Genomic DNA, 21,454 nt, shown 5'->3' on the forward strand with positions numbered 1-21,454 from the left:
CGCACACACCCAAGTCACACCTATGACAGATCCTGAAAATGACAATATCATGGAAAAAGAAAAGTAGTATATAAGACAATGATGATGCTTGGTCAAGCCCGGAAAGGACAATACAAGATGTGAGAGAGAAACCAATGGTAGGAAAGTGGTATATTATCTAGAACGGTTGAGTAGGTTGCAGGAGAAGAGGGTAATGAGATAACCGCTGGCGCCGTGCGTTGGGTTCTATTAGTAGTACCTTCGACGAAGAAAGGGAAGTAAACATCAATGAAAAGTGTGCTCGAAAGAGATTGGAAACGTATGACTTATGCAGTCACTGGTTGTGTCTCAGTCTCCGATGTGGGAGCCGGTTCTTGCAGGGGGACTTTCTCGTTCTCGCTGGTCTGCTCCTGCTCAGTGGGCTTTTCAGCCTGCGCTGGGGAGGCGTTGTTGTTTGATTGAGCTGGAGTTGCGCCAACAGGGATGTTGGACTTGCGGCTCTCGCCGTTCACTTTTCCGAGGACTTCGACGTGGTCGTCCTTGAACAGAACTGGGCCCTTGATGAAGTCGGGCTTGGTCTCACCCTCGGCAGGAGGAGTTTCCAGGACCCCGACGACCTTGCGGGCCTCCTCGTCGAGATAAGGCATGTCGCCCCACTGCCAGTCCAAGTCGCCACCGTACTGCTTGGGGATGCTGGACGGATCCATGAAGGCTGTCAGGGTGGGCTTTACTTCAGCGGCGGAGAGGATGAAAATCTTCGAAGTGGTTCCAGGGTCAAACCAGCGCTTAATCCAACCCCAGACTGTAGGGAAGAAAGAAGGAGCACCGATGATCTTCGAGGATAGCTGGTTAGCCGGGTACATCACCGAGTGAAGAGAGGCGGTGGACTCACAAAGATTCGGTCCAAGGTTTCCGGGTAGTGAGCAGTAGCCAAAACACTAGCATCCTGCATGTGCCCCTTCAGGTTCCAGAATTGCTTGAGCCCAACGCCACTAACATCCACGATGTTGGTAGAGGTGACAATGGGAGTTTCGGGGTTAGGCCGAGGAAGCTTCGAGCACAGAGGCATGACGAAGTTGAGGAGGTTCTCGTAGAGAGCAAACAGACGCAGAAGACGCTGCGGGACCGTGGAGGACTGGTGCGTTTCGGCGGTGGTTGAAGAGGACATGGTCTCGTTGTATGCAGCCATGTTCTTGCTGTTTAGATGCTTGATCTCAAAAACGTAGACGGGAATACCGCGGCGGTCTCGACGACCGGTCCATTGGGGATACTAGACAGGAACATATTAGCGACCACTGCCATACACATATAGATCAGCTCACGAACCATTCGCCGGGCAGCATCGTAGGAGTCCACATCAATGTTCTCGTAGAGCGACTCAATGGCATTATCCCGGCGCCACTCCTCGGTGTCCTTAAACTGGCCCCAAGCGCCGTCAACGTCGAACTTGCGCGCGCGAAGGAAGCGCCTAAAGTAATATTCGTTAGCTCCTCTCCAATGCGTGTTCATCGAGCGTGGCGAGGTCTATGTGAGGGAAGCGCGAAATGAACATACAGCATCGTCGCATCATCATGGCTGGCCTTCTCTCCATCCCGTTCCGGCTTGTAGTAACCCTTCTCCTCACACAGTTTCTTGAAGTCTTCCAGCTTCTTCTCCTGGTCATCAGTCAGGTGGTGGAGATGGCCAGCGAGCCACGCCGTGCCAGCCGCCTGCGAGGCCGACGCAACGGGATCGTTGATAGGATCGGTCGCATCTTGCGTAGATTTGGCATCGCTCTCCGCCGCAGGCTGAGAGGATTTCGTTCCCCAGAAAGGCATTGTGCTGGATTGAGGAGACTGGGTATGCTTTGGATTGGGCGATTGCAAAGGAGGAAGTATTGAAGATGAAGCGGGTCCTTGGAAGAGCTGAGCTCGGCGTCGGCGGAAGTCGGTTATAGTCTTATGTTTCAAGCCCGTCACGAGGCCTTGTTTCAAGTTGAGCAGGCGCCGGCTACGTCGAATCCTAATCACAAATAGTCCAACAATGAGCGAAAGCCGCAAACACGAGGGGAATGGCGGGGATATGGCATAAAGGACAAGAAAATTGGGCTGACGCTGCGAAGTCGGGAAAGGCAATTCGCCGCATCGGACAGTCGCGGAGATAACATCCGCTTATGTCATCTATGCATGGAGTTATGCAGAGCACAAGAAAAAAGGAAGGTTGCCAAAGATCCAACTTTTGGTATCCTTATTCAGAAAACATATTTGAGAAATCCTAGACTAATGTAGCACAGCTCTTAAAAGCTGCCAATGTAAGAATGCCCAAAGCCACTAATTCCGTCGCTCATGGGAATCGACATAAAGCGCCATGTGGATAATTGTACAGACATCTTCTTCCACCACTCCAAAACACAACACTATGAGTGTAATATTTAGTCCTCGGTCAGGTCGCCATACTCCCACATACCCCGTCGTTCCTGCTTCGCCTCCTCTTCTACGCTGCGGAGGTGGGACACTGTCTCAGTAGCGGCCCGCTCCCAGGCCTTCAGCTTCCTGGGCACCATGGCCAAACCCTCACGAACAATGTCGGCATTGATACTGTGATCCAGGTTCTTGGACTCGGTAGGGTCCAGCAAGGTGACGTGCAGGGTTCCGTCTGGAGACACGTAGTCGACGTTGGCAACAAGCTCACGGTTGTAAACTTGGTCTTCGAGGAAGCTGACTGCATCTTGCAGGTAATCTTCGGCACCAGGGAACTGGACAAAGGAGAGCACCGCATCAGCCGCCTGGGCGCGAAGCTTCTGAACGGAGAACTGCGGCTGGCTCAAGGGCCGGAGACGGGACCAGGGCAGGACCTCCGAGTTACCGAAGTCAATGTAAACAACCTCAGCCTGCTGGTTTTCACGGTCATTGCGACGGACCTTAGCGCGGTACCACTCGTTGTCCTCGGTGAACTTGGCGGCAACGAAGTCGCCCGCCTTGGGAGGTCCAGGGAGCGGAGTGTCGTTGGCCTTGTTGAGGTGGAACGAACGGAAAGCACTCATCAACTCCGTCAAGGCAGAGGTGCCTGTGCCAATCTGCTGGACCTTAACGCGGCCAGTAGTAGGGTCGACATAGGTGACCATCACATCGCGGTAGTCCTTGCGACGCTGGGCAACCTCGGTGTCAGTGTTGTTGTTGCTGTTGGCAGGCTCCTCCTCATCTTCAACGATGTCCTTGCTAGGGTCCCAGTCATGCCAGAGACCCTTGCGGGCCTCCTTAGCCCTTTGCTCCGCAGCAAAGTATTCAGTAGCGTGACCAGACTGCTCAGCAGAGTAAGCGTGGACAGTAGCAAGTCCCTCCTCAAGGAGGACCTTGGTGAAGTTCTCCTTGTTCACATACAGAGTACCAATGAATCCACCGACCTTGTCAATGGTCTCCACGTCGATCTCAACATCACGCTGCATGCAGCGCTTGTTCGCAAGATCGTGAGCCTCCTGGCCGCAAGGCTCGGATGCCTCACCGGGGTTACGGGCAGACCGGGGAGCGCGGATACCCGACAAGACAAGAGTCAACTTGGCGTTCTCACGAGGAACCAGAACGGTGAACCGAGATCCCGACTTGACAAAGTCGACAATAGCCGGCACACGCTTCTGGCGCTGGAGAATGGAAACTTCCATCTTGGCCTTCTGAACGCTTTCCGAGTAATCCTGGTACTGCTTGGGCTTGGGGGGCTTGGCAGCCCACATGCCCTTGCCTTCGGCCTGGGCCTCTGCTTCAGCAAGCATGAGGTTGTCATACTCAGGAGACCGGTCCTCGTCATCCTGGCGGTGACGGATGACGGAAGCGTAACCCGCCTGGACAAGGGCCAGAGCGATGTTGGTGTTTCCTTGAACAACGGTGGCAACCTCCCTCTCCTCGTATCCCTCCGTAGCGGGCTTCTTGCCGTTAATAGTGACCTTGACGTGCTTTCCAATGATTCTCTTGCGCACAAACTCCTTAGCATCGGCGGCAAAAGGAGCCTGCTTGGGATCAGACGGCTTCGGTTGCCTGACACTGCTGAGCTGGATCTTCTTCTCCTGACCGGCCTTGTTGCGAATAAAGAGCGTGTCTGCATTCAGCACGCGGCCAACGACGTAGTCCTCGGCCCCGCCAGCAGGACCCTTGGGAGCAACTAGACCAGTGAAGATGCCCACTCTGGCGTCCTTGGCTACTTTCTCCGCACGGCGAAAAGCTGCCATCTCAGTACCAAGCAGGGCGGAGTGATGATCGTGGCAACGAGCCAGACCAGCTTCCAGCAGGAACTTGGCAACATTGCCGTTCGGGTGGAGAACACTAGCAATCAGTTGACCCTGAGGGGTGACGCCCAGAAGATTCACCTGGACCTTGCGCTGCAGAATCCTCGATTCGACGAACTGGAATGCTTCGTCTCCATACGGCTCTGCAGACTGTTCCTTGCCGTCGGCCGTCACTCGCTTGGCTGCTGGGGCACGAACACCCGCCATGGCAGCGACAACCTGCAGGTGTTCCTCCGAAGAGAGGAGCAAACGGACGATCAGGCGGTCGCCGTTCAGAACCCTCTCGACGATACCTTCCAAGTGCTTGTCCTTCCATTCGTCAACCAGCGCCTTAGGGTCAGACAGCTCATAAGTGGTCTCTGTGCGACCACTCTCTGTGCCTGCCCATGTTCCCTTGCCCTCCGTCTGGGCATGCTCCTCCAATGCACGGAGTCGTTGCAGGTACGCCACAGTCTCTTCAGACTCGTCGCTGCGCTTGCCAGCCTCTTCGCGGACGCGAGTCCATCCTTCCTGGACGCTGATGTCGGGGAGGGAGACGTCGAAGGTCGGGAGTTTGATTGTACCGTAGTCGCGCTTAGCACCGGTAGGGATGGTGTACAGGATTTGAAATTGTACGACTTTTCCGACTAGGAGCTCGCGGAGAAACTCTCGGGAATGGAAGCCGTACGGCTGCAGAAAGAAAACAGCGGAAGTTAGCAGGTTATTGATAGATCAATCAAGCGGTGCTAGTTATAACGGGCCAAGGTCGAGTCCAACTCAGCCAAGAATGTTAGATTTCGGATGGAATGCAGCCAATTGTCCCCGATGTAGAGGCCACCTATCCAGGCAGCAAGAAACGGTTGCACCGCGCATTGACATTGTATCTGAAAACACAGAAAAGAACCAACTCACCTCATCTCCCTCTCTGCGTAGCCTCGGCGCGGAGACATATGCAAGACTGAGGATACGTTCCTGGCCCGGGTTGTTGATATGCGACAGCACCACCGTGTCGCCGGACAGGACAGATTTCACGCGGGCTTCCAGAGGCATGCTGGCAAGCGACAGGCGAGACCAGAAATTGACAAGACGGGGTTAAAGAGGCAGAAGCAAATAAAGAGAAAGGGAGGTAAGTAATGAATTATGAGAAGGGGACAAGAAAAAAAAGACCGAATGAATGATAGGGGAAAGGGAGAAGAAGACAGTCGGACTACTTCCATTGAGGCCAGGTACAGCAGTCCGAGCGGCCAATCGCGCTCGGGCGAGCACCTGACTTTTGTGGGGGAGTTCGACTCCGGCCTCGACAGAGCTTCGCTCCTGCAACTATCCGCACTGTTGTCTGCATATCATCATGGAATCAACTTGCCAAGTCCCAGTGATCCAGAAGAGTGAATCTTCATTCATTTAGTGACTCTATCATGACCACATTTACCGAACTACAAGCTTCCCTGGAGCTCCGTCACTGCAGGAAGCACCACTTCACCAACCACTTCACCACAAGATGCTTCACCAACTACCACAATTGAGCTGCAGCATAAAGACTTGTCTACTCGATGTTTCTGGCGACGAACGCTGTGCTAATTGATCAAACTTGGGCTTGTCTGTTGGCTCGCCTCTAGTCTATGTGTTCCGTGACACCATGTATGTAGCTGTAAGCGCTAGAATCAGCCTAGGCCGCAACGAGTACAACCACAAAGGAGACGATGATGAGACTGTGCATCTTGACATGTACTACTTGGACGTCAAAGTAGAAAGCTAATACTTCCAGTAAAATGGTTACATTCTGTACTACCCACAGCGGAGCTAATCAGCGCTTCGATACAGTCTGGCAAAAATGCCGGTTATCATAACAGTTGGCATCAAGTCATTCGTGCATTCATTTTATTCCTGTTGTCGACGAGATAATAGCAGACTATTCATTCTGTTCTAGCTCTTCACATCCTAGTCGAACAGCTTTGGAGACTGATTTAGGCACTTAAGCGGCAATGCCGATGACACCTGTGACAGACGAGATCAGTAAACAATGTTGATTTCAGTGAGAAGGGGTGTCTTGGTAGGGACATGCTTACCGCAGGCGGGACGAGGACCAGCGTTACCGGTCTTCTTGGACTCCTCGGTGCCACCACGGCCGAGGTCATCAGTACCAGCGTGGACGACCAGGGTCCGCTGTATGCATTGCATTAGCATCTTTACAGAAACAGCCAGGAAGAAGGGCAGGGATGAAAACGTACGCCCAGGACGCTCTCGGCACCGATGAGCTTCACCAGCTTGTCCTGCTTAGAGCCAACGGCGTTACCCTCGGCATCGGTCTTGAAGTTGCCAAGGTCACCGACGTGACGCTCGTCGTCCTCGGGAGCACCGTGGGTCTTGCCGAAGGGGTTGAAGTGAGGGCCAGCGGAGGTGCAGCCGTTGGTGTTGTCACCGAACTGGTGGACGTGGAAGCCACGCTCAGCGTTGGCGTCGTGGCCAGTGATGTTCCAGGAGATGGTGGTGGGTGTGTTCTCGTTGGCCTGCTCGAAAGTGACAGTGCCGGAGACCTTGGAGTCTCCACGGATAACAGCGACTAAGAGATGGATGTCAGCCCATGATTTTCATCGATGGAAACCTTCCAGAACCACGAGATCCAGCGATCACTGGACATCAACCAGACTTTGATTGTGGTACTATTAATACGAAAGATAAAACAAAGCTCCAGCTGACGGGGACGAATGAGCTGGCAGATGTCACCAAATCCCCCTGAGCTTGCTGGGCTGGCAAACAGGGTCCCCAGATCGTGATAGGTGCAGGAGGGATCGCAAGGTGCTCAAATCTGCTCACTCAAGGTCCCCCGGCCACGGTCGATCGTGGATCCGTGGAGGGGGTTAAGGCCAATAGCAGGATAGGAAAACCAAAAGGGCTGAAGAAATGTGCAGGTACCTACCAGCCTTGACCATTTTGACGGTTTTTGAAGATTGGATTACCTTGGATCTAGGGGTAAATTCAAGATTTTGGAGAGGATGATGGGGAGGGAAAGAGGAGAGGGAAGAAGAGAACGAGGGGTAAATAATGAGCGACCCAACAGAACAGCAGCAGCAGCAGGAGCAGCAGCGGACTCCGAATCAGTCAGAGTGCCTCGCTCGTTGCTCCCCAGTGGATTCGATGGGCTTCCAATGTCGGTCTTTCCCTCCATCGGAAGCTCACCAAAAAAACCCCCACCTGGCGGGGTTCTTCGGAATGACGTTTTGCTGCGGTATTCCACCTTCCCGAACCAGCTTTGGGGGGGGCACCACAGTAGCTTTTCCTTCCGCGATTCATAAGCAGGTCGGGTCCAGACTGCTTCTGTACATTATGATTGGTGTATCATTGAGGTTACTCGAGGGTAAATGAGAAAGCTTTCTCCGAGGCTCAGTTGTCTCATGGATGGGGAAAGAGGGGACAAATCACCTCCAGAATGCTACTGTGTACTTTTTACTTTGTTGTCAGACCCTGGACCTTTCCCGTGGGTTGCAACGAACTGCAGCGGAAGGTGCAGATAACTAAGGTAAGGTAAAGTAAGTATCGATCTGTATCAAGCAAACCCCACTTGCCGTGTGTATTATTTCTCGCGTTACTCGTAACTCCCTACTTCCACCACCACTATCACAAATCACCTCATCGCTCTCGACATTCGCTTATGCTTGTCCTTATCTTGGGAATAATTACCGGACTACGGTGTTGCTGTCGTGGAGTACTGTGTATCAATCCGTGTAGGTCATTACCTAAATCAGGACGCTTGAAGCTATCCGCTTGCGGTAAGTAGTCCCAATACAGCTCTCCCGATAGTACTGACCTCGCTTAAGAGTTCAGCATGAACCTACAAGAAGCTACAACGGTCTTTTCATAAACCTCTGCCCATGCTGACAACGTAAGGACAATTCTCATACTGTAGATGCTCGAAGTCTGCACATTATGGGCATCTCTCATGGTGCCGCTGCCTAAGCATCGCTCTTCAGCGACCTTATTAAATCACAACGAGTACTATCATGTCCGGGGCTTCATTAATAGCATTGCTCCGTCGTTTCTACTTTGAAGGACGTTCCTACCAGCTTCGATCCCATCGGTGTAAATAATGTTCCATATGCTCTGTGATAGCCGGAGGTCAAAGGATGCTACAAACATCGAAAATCAAGGATCGTCAATGCCCCAAGGACTGTGTCTGAATGGACTTGCCTAGGCACCTGCCTTTTGAGCCATTTAGGGTGCGTGGTGCAACCTTCATGAGGCCTTGGTCCCGTTCACTCGGCGTGTGTTATGGCAATAGGCCGAATTCTTTGAGTACAATAGCCGTTACGGCAGAGAATATGAAGCTTTTTGATCAACCGCAAGATCTGTGAGTCTTTCTGTAGGATTTCTGTTTGAAGAATTCGCCTGGTCCTCGAACATATGAGTAGAAATCTCGTTGACGCCAAGACATTACCTAGCACAAAGCAAAGCACAATGTTCAAGAGTAATTAGCAGCCTAGCATTATGTGCTTCTATCAGGCGTTCCAGGTTCACAAATAGTCACCCGGCACCGTCCAGTTATCCAATCTCGCAACCCTAAATCGCAATGACGGTCATAATCGTGTATGACCTGCTCGTCTTTCGAAGTAGAATCCTTTGAGCCTGTTCTTCTAATGCTTTGATTCTTACACGCCGTTCACTACTTCCGAAGTTAGGGCAACTGCGGCTTGATCAAGCCCAATCGTTGAATGCATCTCAGTGCACGCATCCCAGTGCACGAGAGCATCTTGATATTCAACGAGTGCCTCAAAAATGTCTACTAACTCAAATATTGCTTACCGTTCACTCCTTTCGTTCACCCTTTACATTGAATCCTTTGGAATCTTTAGATATGAGCGTTCACTTGTTGGCTTTCTGCTGGGCTATATAAACCCCGTTCTCTTCCATCCAACTCTCTCCTTTTCTTCTTCTCTCTATCATCTAATTATCAGACGATATAGCAATCTTCTATTATTATTATATAATATCTTTTGTTATCGACCGATTACCTGGTCTATCATACTCAGATGATGGTCAAATCCACCGATTATCTGGTGCAAGGCCTTGTGCTCTGACACATCCGCGGTTGAGAATTCAAGCAGAAAGCTCGGTCGAAGGTAAAAGAAGAAGCTCGAGGGCCTATTTATGATGTCCTCCGAAAGCAACAAAAGCAGAGGATGATAGAGAGACTTCTGCAACAGGTCTTACTCTATCCGGTCCATACAACTCAGATTCGAAGAGAGACTCGCTATATCTGCCTATAAATCTCGACGCTTTAATTTCTCCATCTGACGTACAGAGAGAGATTAACAGGGTAATATCCATGGCATTGTACGGTATGTTGAAGAGACATCCTCCAGATCTCATTCTTTAGTTCATCAATCCCGCTACTGGGGTTTATTTCGAAGGTCTCCTATCTACAGAGCTTTCGCTAACCGGTGGTGCTCAGATTACTCAAATGGCTCCAAACAAAGTCAGCGGACAAGGACTGAAAATAAGAAAGGTGCTCCACAGTTCTAAGAACATCGTCCTCTGCTGAAATCAGTCGAACAAGTTTGAAAGTGACTATACACGGCTATGGTTGCTTGCCTCTGAGCTCGCTCGACTGGCGGACAGGTTGGCTGTAATATCTCAAGATGCATTACAAGATGGATATTCGCCATAAGCTAGGGGAACTGCTTAATGTGATTGCTAGACTCTGTGACACTCTGAGGCATATACCGATCAAGCGAATCGCCGATGCTCAAATGCCAACGAACGCTTCACTGGTACATTAGCTCGCCTTTCCAACATCCTGAAAACTAAATGAACTCTTATCGACTCGCCTGGGCAACCAAAGTGACCCACAGCTACTACAACACTGAGACTCTATCTTTTTTACCTCAGTTGTCTATCTATCGGCCTTTGTTACTAAATTGCGTCTCTGGTGCTAGCAAACTTGTCACCGATGGACCTTACTGTCAATATACTAAAAGGAAACAGAATACTATACAAAGTGGGATAATCTTTCTTATCATCTCACAGAAGTATCATCGAAACCGCATCAAAGATACGCACCTGCAGGCGATGGTGAGGTGAATGTTCGGTGATACAGGCAACGGGGGTATGATGGAACGCTTTCGGTTGATCTACTAAACTCTTCGAATCCCACAACAACTTGGAATCTCCAGTTTCTCGAGTACTTTACACTGGATACTACACAATATCCTTCGCAGCGTGTCTTACCAGAGCAGGAGAAAGCGCTCACAGAATTTCCCAACCCATCGTTTTTCTTTATCTCACTACAGCTATCCTAGTCAGTATGGCCTTCTCCTTGGACTTTGAACGAAGAACAGAACACTGGGTGAAAGAAGTTACAATACTTAACTCTTTTTCTTCTATCAAAGAAAATATTGTACTCCGAAGGATTAATCAATCAATCGGGAGTTCCATCTATCAACTAATGTTCGGTTGCATTTAGATTCGGATTAACTGATAGAATGTCCCCGACAGTGCCTTGAATATTTACTCAAAGATAAATGATTGCTGCATCACATCGCGTTAACCTTACGAAAAACGAACACCCTCAGACCTCACAAATACAACTCACAGTACACGAAGCGACCGTGGACGCAAAGGCATAGCTCTGGGCTTATCTTCGAAACACCCAATCCCAGAGACTGAAAGGTATCCTTCAGAGAACGCTTATTGGTAATGAAATGGCCAGTCATTCCATGACTCAAATACTCTATCAATCATGTTTGGTATGTACTTCGTACTTTTCTGGGGGATGACACTGGATTCTAATATACTGAAGAACCTAGTAACTCTGCCACGCGTTCGCATCTCAAAACGACTGCATCGCTGCCAATATTCAGGACGGATATTACAATGAATTAACAGAAGATTAGGTATGTGGCAAACTGGGGGCATGGCAGTTAACTCGATGGAAGAAGGACTATACGCTTACTATTGAACTTCAATAGCCAAGGAAGTATCGCTGATTTGTCTCGTTGCAAGGCAATCTCAGCTATATCTTTTGCCTGAACCTTCTCGGCTCATGACTAGCCCTAACAAGAGTTCATGTGAACATGCTTGGAGCGAGCAATTCTGCACGTCGTCGGTTCTCGCACGGGTACCGAGTACTTCGATCGCGACCATCAGACCATCGAGGACCTACTTCAACGTATACGTCGATCGAACAAAACGCAGAGCTTCGCGAAAGACAATGCACTTTACACCTTATGGAAAGCTACACCATTCTCGACTATCCTGAATAACTTAATAATGAGATGGAATGGTCCATACTTTTCCCGAAACCTCAAACGATGAGGAAGATCAGGTATTTAATCCTCCAAACGATCAATTGCTCCATCGTTCGAGTAGCCTGACTCTCATAAATTATCAAAGACAGTCCCGAATTTCGACCCCGGAGCTTCATGGGAAGTTAATATTCTCCGGTAACGCTCAACAAGATGATCTCAACCTGATGAGTGGGATGATCCTACGCTTACCTTTGAGACCTCAGACCTGCAGATCGGCCAGTCTCAGCTCACATTCTTCGGTCGGCCTTGTTGATACTATCCCAGAGAGCTTGTGATTGCTCAGTTTTTAAAATTATGATAACAAGAGAAGGAACACTTAACAGACATCCCGTCTCTGTTGACAGTGATGTCGTCTGCGACTGAGCGGGCGGTAGGCTCACAAGCAAGCACAGGCGTGTACACAGGTGATTTTGCCTCGAGTACGGAGCAAACTGATCGAGGCACTCAGAAGGAGAGAAGTCAGACGACTAGATAGACTACCGAACACTTCGGATGACCAATGCCCGATCGATCGCATAGCCCATTCTCTGTCGAATATATGCTGCGCTTCTTACTCAAATGGAAACCACATCGTTATCAACTACTATCCTCAACAAACAGAACTTGATGGGTGGAATGGTCCCACGTTTACTATCGAACTAATAACATCGAGGACAATCATCCTTAAAAGGGCTTCTAGCACCTGGAAGGATCAATCGTTCACGAGAAATCGCACCGTGCTCAACTTTTCTACATAAGATCGATCTTGGTGCTTACCATCGGGAACTATACATTTAATCGGTTTCGAGGATACGACAAACGATGAATGTATCACTTGCTCGATCGATGGGACAACCTTCTTCTCTCTGTTTTGATGTTCTCAGCGACACAAACAAAATGAGTGACCTATTGAAAAGCTATCTCCTGATAGTAAGAAAGTCCGAGTACACGGTCATTCTTCAAAACATGCATGACGGCACTACGATCGTCATGCAGGTTGCATATGCAGAGCCGTTGAAAATTCGTATGCAAGAGAAGATCCTCTTAACTACATTGCCACCCATATGATCTCTATCTGCTTATCTGTCGACGGACCAATGACATTCACAGTAATACTTGCGGCACTTAACCTCGCAAGCGTCTGGAGCAGTCCATGGCTCCTTTACTTATTGCTAAGAATGAGAGAAAGGTCGAGCTCACTTGCAGCGCGAAAGGATCAATCAACTACTCACATTACGCCGTGATAGCGGTTCTACGATGATACTTCTTGGTCGGGAGTGTTATGTGGACGCTTATCCTGACAATAGTCATATCATTATACATGGCACTTACCAGAGAATCAGACGAGCAAGCTGGTCGTCCTTGTTATGCTGTTGCTTACGAACAATCAAGGCAAGGAGGAAAAAACTCTTGAACTAACTGACTACCGGGAAGATTTAATCAACTTCGTTTACCCTCTTATTTATATCTGCTTCTCTGTCGACGATCCGGCATGGAGATGATGCACGGCGCATTATCGCCTAGAATAAAGTTCGGGGCAACGGATGTTTGTTCTTACTACTGCTGCTGCTTCTCACGAGCAGCGAAGGAAGAAGAGTTGGTTTTGTTTTTTATTTTCCAAGAAGGCTTACTCAACCACAAAAACTGGGTCGCGAGTGTCACTCTTATCTCTTACGACCTCAATACCTCGTTCCCGTCCATGGTCCGGGATGCTCATAATCATGAAAGTTACATTATTATCTGGGGTGGTGTTTAAGCCATTGATGGTTGACCTTGCCGTTACTGCTGCATCTTACTGAGAGCAATGAAAAGGAGAGGGTCAAACTCGCCTAAAGACTCAATCAGCTACAAAGATTGAGCGTCGACTGTTGTATCATCTACTGTGGTCTCGATACCTCTTATTTCAAAGGTTTGGTACTTGAAACACCATGGCCCCTGCCAACATTCTTCGAAGCTTCCCAGAGGATAAGGCGAGCGAGCAAAAAGGCACTGGACTGGTATGAATATCCGTGGCGGACTTCCCACTAAAGCGGTAGTCCCTATTATTATTGCTGCTGCTTACTGGCAGTTCAGAGAACCAAGATGGATGGTGTTTGTTTTCTATCATGCGAAAGACCCAATCAACTAAAAGAATGTGTCGCGAATTTATCCCCATCATTATCTCGTTCTTATTGCTCTAATCAATGTTCGAACGTGTGATGTTATGATGAGAATAATCATCCGGATAATGTCAGTGACGAGTTGGGATCAACCGACGGTTGTTCTTATTATTATTGCTTCTTAACAGCAAAGAGGAGGAGATAGTCGACTCAACGACAATCTCGCTCATGACTATTAGTCCACGAGAACATTAACCGGCGGAACTTATACCTAATATACTATATTAGAGCTCGGAAAATGGGCACACCCGTTGCTCATCGCGCCATTATCTGCCAAGACTTCGTGGCCATAATAATAACGGAGATCTTTGATAACCTTCTTCTCTCAGTCTTGAGGAGATATACCTAGTACATATACTGGGGCTCGGAAAATGGGCACATATCCTACTCATCGCGCCATTATCCGCATTACCGTGGCCAAAATCACAATATGACTCTTCGGTAACTCCTCCTTTCGAACCTGGGAATATATATCCTGAACCTGTATTTATGAGGGGGCAAAAACTCGCTTTATTGAAGTTCACCCAGAGATTACCTACAGAATTGCTCGTGGTATCGATTGTGACTATCTTTATCTGGACTCTTTCGCTGTCCTTATGGAAGAGGAAACTTTGCTACATCTAGCCAATGCGGGCAAAGCACCCAGACTCTAATAGCCAAAGATAACATTCCACGGCCGACTTCAAGAGCTTTCAAATGATAAAGATAATCAACAAATAGAGTATACAATCCAATGCTTCGTGGACCGCATTCTTAAAGGTGTCATATAAGTGACAGACTCAGAAATGCATTGGCTCTTGCAACTGATAACTACAATGGATATCTCTTTTCACATTACAAATTGTGCCGAGCATTATCCATTGATGTCAATCTTGATCTCCTCGCTGAAGCTATACGTACGAGGGCACATCATGGCCACTTCGAATTATATTAGAACCCAGAAAAGGGTCACATATTTTGCTCATCGCGACGTTATCTGCCAATGCCAGGGCCGAAACGACAATGGCTCCGATAACCTTTTCGTTACTGCTTCTTAACAGCAAAAACGGAAAGCAAGAAGCTCACCACGACATTATCATAACTGATACTACGAAGAAAGAATTATCAGACAGACTTGCTACTGGTAATCAAAAGAAACAAATCGATAGCATGTATACATGATCGATTCATTACGATCATTCCGTCATGATCGCAAGGCCTATCTCCCACTCACTAATGGCCTGTTTAGTATATGGACATTGACGGCATAGCAAAGTTATGTCCATGGCACGAGACGGGAAGAACCTATGATTTTTCTTCTTTTTTCATTTTTCCGACTTCTTAACGACAAAGACGAAGGGGGAAATCTACAACCGACTCGCTCATTGCTACTACACGTGATGATTTAGGCGACAGAAAAGATACAGTCGGATCAACATTACCAGTCCATCATCAATCTCAACATTTACTTCCCAATAAATGGTCTGGTTGATGGCACTATGTAGACGCTACAGACACTCGTTAAGTTTCAGCGTCATAATTTGGATCAATCGATCGTTGTCCGTCTTCTTATAACCAGTATTAGTTCACAACAGCAGAGCAAGAAGAATTACCCGACGGGCTCGCTCGTTACTGCGAGAACTTCGATTGCCAGTATATACCACTAAGTATGTATACGAGACTTATTATCAGATACCAATAGGTCTAAATGTTTATCTTTCAAACTGGCGGCACTAACATAATCCGGCCAAAATCTGTCCATGCTGCCGGATATTCTATTGTCCCTACCAGAAGGAAAAGTGACAAGAAGGCGATAAATCGCTCATATTCGAGAATAAAAGAATGGGGAGAAAACGTTGCCGATAAATTTTCTATGGACACTCGCTCATCCTTACTATCTATTCAGTACATGGAACGATCTAACTGATATAATAAGATGCAATTGCGTTTGTTATGAGAGAGACTATTCTCCTTATAATCGCTCTGGTTATTTATCTGCCCTTATTACCTTTCTATCGACGGCAGGTCTACAATATCCTTGACATAACCAATGATACTGGGACCAGAAACTGGTAATCCTCATATCATTCCCTTACGAACAGAATAGGGAAGGGAAAAAAATAAGATAAATAAGAAAGATAAAAAAAGAGGGTGGGGGGAAGGAAAAAGACATGGGGAAAGAAAAGATATAGAAAAAGAGAAAAAGGAAGAGAAAAGGAAGATGCAAAGCAAACTGATGGGAAGAAAAAGGAAATAAACAAGAAAGATGAAAAGGACAGGAAGAAGGAAGATGAACATGACAAGCCCTACCTATTCCACCCAAGGATCCCAATCAACACCTGATCATCGGATCACGATCTTTGTGGGATGCAAAGGGTTGTGTCGACCGTTTTATTCTGCGATCTTCCATGCAAAAATTATCATCTTTATCTTATATCATGACTTCATCTTTCCAATAGCAAGAGAAAGAGGACGGAAGCCAATCACAAGGCATGATGGGCTCGCTCATTACTACTGCAACTTACTCCACACGAGAATCCAATGAGCACCTTAATATCAAATTACTATGGATTAGATTACGTTCTGTCGCGTCTCGACTCCTTTCCAGGATATGCATTACCAGATATCAACTTGTGAAATCCAATTACGCTGGCTATGCTCAGGACTTGCGATTCTGCCCATCATTACATCTGGTAATATTTTAGCCAAAAGTCACATTCTTGGCTGATGCTTAGGGTTGTGGTGGCCTTTCTTACTTCAACTATCCGACATCCTGAGGATAATTGTTCTCATCATTGATCAGTCTCTACTGCTGCTTCCTGACAGTAAAGGAGAACGGGCAAGAAGTCGCTTATCACTATCACTTACACCACGCGAGAGCCCAATGAACAATTTAATATATTATTGGATCGCGAATGCGGTAATTTCCTTTATTGTCGGGGTTAACTATCCATCTATCCATCATCAGCCATGTTTTACCTATCGACTGACGAACAACGTTATGCTGGCCTGTGTTATTCCTTATAAGCCTAGCTGATTCCAGAGTATGGCCGTCTTTCGTTCAATATTGCTCGATGAAAGCAACGAAAAGGAAAGAAAGAGGTCATAGAGCTACTTGCTCATTAGCAGGCTAGGCGGCTTACCTTATTGGCCGGCGGATGCGGTCACAATAATCATCTCTCTGACATTTCCCTTCGTGGTGGGGATGGAGAAGATGACGACGATCTTGAATTCCTATCTTTAACCTCTCTTGCCTTTCCTTTCCGATAGCAATGATAAAGGCAATTAATACGACGACGTCTAGGGTCCTTTTTTCTGACATCTCTGGAAACTTCTCTGATGAAGAAGATGATGATGATGACCGCCATGGTGCCTGGGGTACCCTTGAACCCCCATATCTTTCTCTTCGCTTGTCTATAATAAAATGGAAGAGTATATCTACAACTGGCATCGCGAACTTACAAATTTTATCTCTCTTGTCTTTCCCTCTCGGAAATGAGGATATAGAAGAGGATAAATCCCGATAAAAGTTTCGGAACCGCGATATAATAACCAATAACGGTGACTACCAGCGTAGCGGGTCACTTGCGGGAAATGAAAGGGGACTTGGTGAAGGAGTGTACACTCTTGTCTGTTCAACCTTCGCCCCGGATCAACTTGGACGGTTCACACTCTGATGTCTCCGACCTTCCTTCATCACGGAAAATGAAGGAGAAGAATAGGAGGAAGACATCTATGCCGGCGCCTGGTGCTTCATTCTCGATATCTCTCCGCCTTATTTTTATAATGGCGATGGTGAAGGTGACTTCTTCGAAGGCGTCTGGGGTCTTTATAAAGTTTAACATCTCTATGACATCCTGAAAGATGGGGATGAAGAAGACGATCTGTACGAAGATATCGGGAGTCTTCTTTTACATATCTCGCCCCTTTAATCGATGATGAGAACGGAAATGACCCCTTCGATGGGTGTGGGGGGTTTTATTTTTATATCTCTGCTCCTTCATTAAGAGGAATGAAAAAGAAGAAGAAGAAGAAGAAGATGAAGATGAGGAAGATATATCTGTCGACGCCTGGTATTTCACACCAATATCTCTCAGCCTTATTCTTTCAATGGCGAAGATGACGGATACTACCATGGTAGTAACTGCAAATCTATCTTTGATATTTTCTCCTTCTCTTCGATAACAACAATGAAGAAGACAGTTACTACGAAGATATCTGGGGTACAATTTATTATCTCTCCAGCCTTCGCTCGATCATGGTAAGAACGGCAGTGACCCGTTTGTGTAGAAGCCTTATTTTTTTATATCCTTCGTCTTCCTTTTCTATAGTGACGACGAAGATGATAACGATCACGATGGCGTGTGGTCTTTTAATATCGATATCTCCGGCCTTCGCTAGATTATAAGAACGGCAAGAACGGCAAGAACGGCAGTGACCTATTCGATATTGCCCGTGGCTTACTTTCTATATCCTTCGTCTTCTCTTTCTATGGGGACGACGACGACGAAGATGATGATGATCACGATGGCGTCAGGGCTTTTATATTCGACATAACTTGTCTTTCTTTCCCTGATGAAGAAGAAGAAGAAGAAGAGGAGGAGGAGGAGGAGGAAAGTCTCTTATCGACGGTGCCTGGGCCTTTATTAATCTCCAGTACCTATATCGAAGATGAAGACAAAAAAGATGATGACCACGGCAGCTGTCCGGGTTTACATTCATTCTCCATCTATATTCCTAGTCTCTCTTCCAAGAACAAGGACAAAGAACAAGAAAAAGGGGCGACGATGGCATGCGGCATTACATTCATCACTCTCGACAATCGTTCTCTTCCCATGAACTACACAAGGAAGACGAAGGTGACTATGCTCCCGTCTGGAATTTTAGGTTTCTATACCTCTGTCTTTTCCCAATTGAACAAGGGGCAGATAAAGACAATGACGATTTCGGGTCTAACTATTATCTCTCTCTGGCCTATTCTTCGACATCGAATCCTTTCACAATATATACACAAAGGTGTCCCGAGGGGATTATACTTACTTACTATCGACATTCTGCGATATTCCATTTGATACTAATGAGGATGAAGATGAGGATGACTGGGCTTCTTGTGGCCCAAAGATGGACTGGTCTTGGCCCCCTTGTGATATATATCGAAGAGGAAAAAATGCGCTCTTGAGCTATCGAGTTTAAGATCAGTCACCGTCGCGTCATACTAATCAATCTACTGGCACTATGCCTCTTCTCTCCCTCTGGTGCAGTTATGGGTCTCTTATGAAGGATGGCAGTAATTCAGTCGATGGCATCAGGTGAAGGAGGCAGGCGCCGATCATCTGATACTACCGGAATTTGAAGAGTCATGGTTTCGACAGAATGATGTTGATGGTGGAGCGGCTTAAAGTGTCTTTAAACTTCGTACTCTATTGCTACCGTTTACATTGGATTATAGTATTACTTATATTACAGCGGCAATTGGTAATGGTATATGATAATCATAATTCGTATCTACCCAAACGAATTTTTCAGGTCATCAATTTTACACATGGGAATAATAGTAAAAGAAAAAGGTCATCACAAAAATGCACACATCAGATCAGTCTCCCAATCTATGCCTGGATCTTCTGCTTCAGGATGTCCTTGAGGGTGACGGCGTCAGCGGCGAACTTGGAGATACCCTCACGCAGCTTCTCGACGGCCATGGCCTCCTCGTTGAAGTCGAAGCGGAAGAGAGCCTCGTCGTTGATGTAGGTCTTCTTGGGGATGTCGAGGCCGGCGGCGTTGGCGGCGTCGAGCTTCTTGGGGACGGCAGCGGTGGAGTTGAAGAGGTCCTCGAGGAGGTTGGGCTAGATCATGTTAATTCATGTACCAGATATAGAGAATATAATGGAAAACTTACGGAGATGGTCAGGTAGTCACAGCCAGCCAGCTCGGTGATCTCACCGGTGTTACGGAAAGAGGCACCCATGACAATAGTCTTGTAGCCGTGCTTCTTGTAGTAGTTGAAGATGCTCTGGACGGACTTGACACCGGGGTCCTCCTCGGCGGTGTAGTCACGCTTGTGAGCGGCCTTGTACCAGTCGAGGATACGGCCAACGAAGGGAGAGATGAGGTAGGCACCGGCCTCAGCGGCAGCGATGGCCTGGACGGTGGAGAACATGAGGGTCAGGTTGCAGTTGATGCCGTGCTGGGACTGGAGGACCTGGGCGGCCTTGATACCCTCCCAGGTGGAGGCGATCTTGATGAGGATGCGGTCGCGGGAGATGCCGTTCTCCTCGTAGAGCTGTAGCAATTCGTTAGCAACCCGCCTTTGTTGAAAGTAGAACATTGCTGGCATACCTTGATGATGTGGAGGGCCTTGTCAATGGAGGCCTGGGTGTCGAAAGAGAAGCGGGCATCGACCTCAGTGGAGACCTTGCCGGGGATGATCTCGAGGATCTTCTTGCCGAACTCGACCAGCAGACGGTCGAGGGTGGCATCGACCTGCTCGTCGAGGGTCTTGCCCTCAGACTTACCCTTGGCGACGGCGGCATCGATGAGGCTGGCGTACTCGGGCTTCTTGGAGGCGGCGAGGATCAGGGAGGGGTTGGTGGTAGCATCCTGAGGCTTGTACTTGCCAATGGTGGCGAAGTCACCGGAGTCGCAGACGACGACCTGAATTGATGAGAAGATGAATGGTTAGCGATGTTGTGAAGATGACACGGGCGATGTCGGGAAAGTAATGAATGACTTACAGTGCCGGTGGCCTTGAGCTGCTCGAGAGAAGAGGACATGGTGGAGATTTGAGGATAAATAGATGAAAGGTGATGAAAGTAAAATGAGATGGGGGAGAGGGGTATAGAGAGATTGGACAGATAGTATGAAGAAGGAAGAGAAGAGGAAGAAGAAGGTAAGAAGCGGAAGAAACGGAGAGTGAAATAAGAAGGGGAACGAGAACGTGGCGACGAAGCCGGAGCAACCAAGCAGAGAGCAGCAGCAGCAGCAGCAGCAGTGAGAGGCCCGTCAGAGTGAGGAGGGGTTGCTCTTTCCTTACCAAAATGTTATGGTGGGGCAAAGCCTGGGCAAGAAGGGCCGATGACGCTATGCCTTTCCCTCCCTTCCCTTCCCTCCCTTCTGTTTCTTTTCGCCTCAACAATTACCGAGTATTATCATAGCATTACCCAGCAATATCTATCTATGGTACATCCTCTCTTTTCCCTCCCATCTCTTCCATTCACATCAATTCATTCTTATTCCCTTCCATTCGCAATATACATCCTGTCATTCTGATTGATCACCCAATAATTCTCATTTTATCCCTTTCCTTACTACCTCTTTCTCTTTCCATCAGCTTCTCTCTCATTCATACATACAACACAGAGAGAGAGAGAGAGCACGGGCTGGTCGGCGCAGAGTGCTCCGGCAACCGACCAGCAATCCCCGGTCCACACTGCTCCTCTTTTCCCACTCCTTTTCCCTCACCGGAGCTTGTCCACCACCCCTCCTTCCGTGGTGTTCCTTTATTCCCTCTGGAGCACAGCAGTCCTTCCGGTGGAGATCCCCCTCCTTCAGCCAGCATAATCGGCCTTGTCACCGAACCGTGTTCAATACTAAGTTACGGAAATAGGGTTGCGTTTCGAATGCCATCTTCTCCTTACGGCTTGGCCTCTTCTTTATCCCACCACCACCCCCGGAGGCATTTGACTAAAGTAGGTAACGGTTCTAAAACAGTAGCTCGGTTCTCCCCACGGTCAACTATTCTAGCTCCGCGGCCCTCTTGCTACAACAAACATCTACAACTGAAAACACTCGCACCCCTCCAGCGCGTTCTTTCCGTCTTCAGTATG

General features: G+C 48.0%; 5 protein-coding genes across 5 annotated transcripts; 2 read left to right on the forward strand and 3 right to left on the reverse strand.

Annotated features, from left to right (window-relative positions):
- Positions 1-305: 305 nt before the first annotated feature.
- BO83DRAFT_420807 (SNase-domain-containing protein) lies at positions 306-5,377 on the reverse strand (the record flags this gene model as incomplete). Its single annotated transcript, XM_025534952.1, has 7 exons — positions 5,126-5,377; positions 2,425-4,903; positions 2,072-2,138; positions 1,534-1,980; positions 1,306-1,447; positions 872-1,249; positions 306-824 (listed from the first exon to the last, which is right to left on the reverse strand). Exons 1-7 carry the CDS (start codon positions 5,261-5,263, stop codon positions 306-308), a joined length of 4,170 nt encoding a protein of 1,389 aa, XP_025383437.1. The 5' UTR covers positions 5,264-5,377.
- Positions 5,378-5,890: 513 nt separating this feature from the next.
- Positions 5,891-8,152, reverse strand: sod1 (superoxide dismutase SOD1; the record flags this gene model as incomplete). Its single annotated transcript, XM_025536319.1, has 4 exons — positions 5,891-6,208; positions 6,280-6,376; positions 6,442-6,773; positions 8,047-8,152. The coding sequence occupies 4 exons, from the start codon at positions 8,150-8,152 to the stop codon at positions 6,186-6,188; spliced, it is 558 nt and encodes a 185-aa protein (XP_025383438.1). The 3' UTR covers positions 5,891-6,185.
- A 6,231-nt stretch (positions 8,153-14,383) lies between these two features.
- Positions 14,384-14,723, forward strand: BO83DRAFT_152298 (uncharacterized protein). The gene has a single exon (XM_025526243.1). It carries the CDS (start codon positions 14,438-14,440, stop codon positions 14,687-14,689), a length of 252 nt encoding a protein of 83 aa, XP_025383439.1. The 5' UTR covers positions 14,384-14,437; the 3' UTR covers positions 14,690-14,723.
- A 2,009-nt stretch (positions 14,724-16,732) lies between these two features.
- Positions 16,733-18,937, forward strand: BO83DRAFT_456122 (uncharacterized protein). The gene is made up of 4 exons (XM_025537057.1): positions 16,733-17,432; positions 17,640-17,768; positions 17,877-17,892; positions 18,033-18,937. The coding sequence occupies exons 1-4, from the start codon at positions 17,226-17,228 to the stop codon at positions 18,701-18,703; spliced, it is 1,023 nt and encodes a 340-aa protein (XP_025383440.1). The 5' UTR covers positions 16,733-17,225; the 3' UTR covers positions 18,704-18,937.
- Positions 18,938-19,099: 162 nt separating this feature from the next.
- On the reverse strand, positions 19,100-20,620 carry BO83DRAFT_382385 (sedoheptulose-7-phosphate:D-glyceraldehyde-3-phosphate transaldolase TAL1). The gene is made up of 4 exons (XM_025532216.1): positions 20,363-20,620; positions 19,968-20,282; positions 19,528-19,911; positions 19,100-19,474 (listed from the first exon to the last, which is right to left on the reverse strand). The coding sequence occupies exons 1-4, from the start codon at positions 20,399-20,401 to the stop codon at positions 19,238-19,240; spliced, it is 975 nt and encodes a 324-aa protein (XP_025383441.1). The 5' UTR covers positions 20,402-20,620; the 3' UTR covers positions 19,100-19,237.
- Between the last annotated feature and the right edge of the window lie 834 nt (positions 20,621-21,454).

Source organism: Aspergillus eucalypticola (assembly GCF_003184535.1).
Source record: "Aspergillus eucalypticola CBS 122712 chromosome Unknown BO83scaffold_34, whole genome shotgun sequence".
Classification (NCBI taxonomy): Eukaryota; Fungi; Ascomycota; class Eurotiomycetes; order Eurotiales; family Aspergillaceae; genus Aspergillus; species Aspergillus eucalypticola.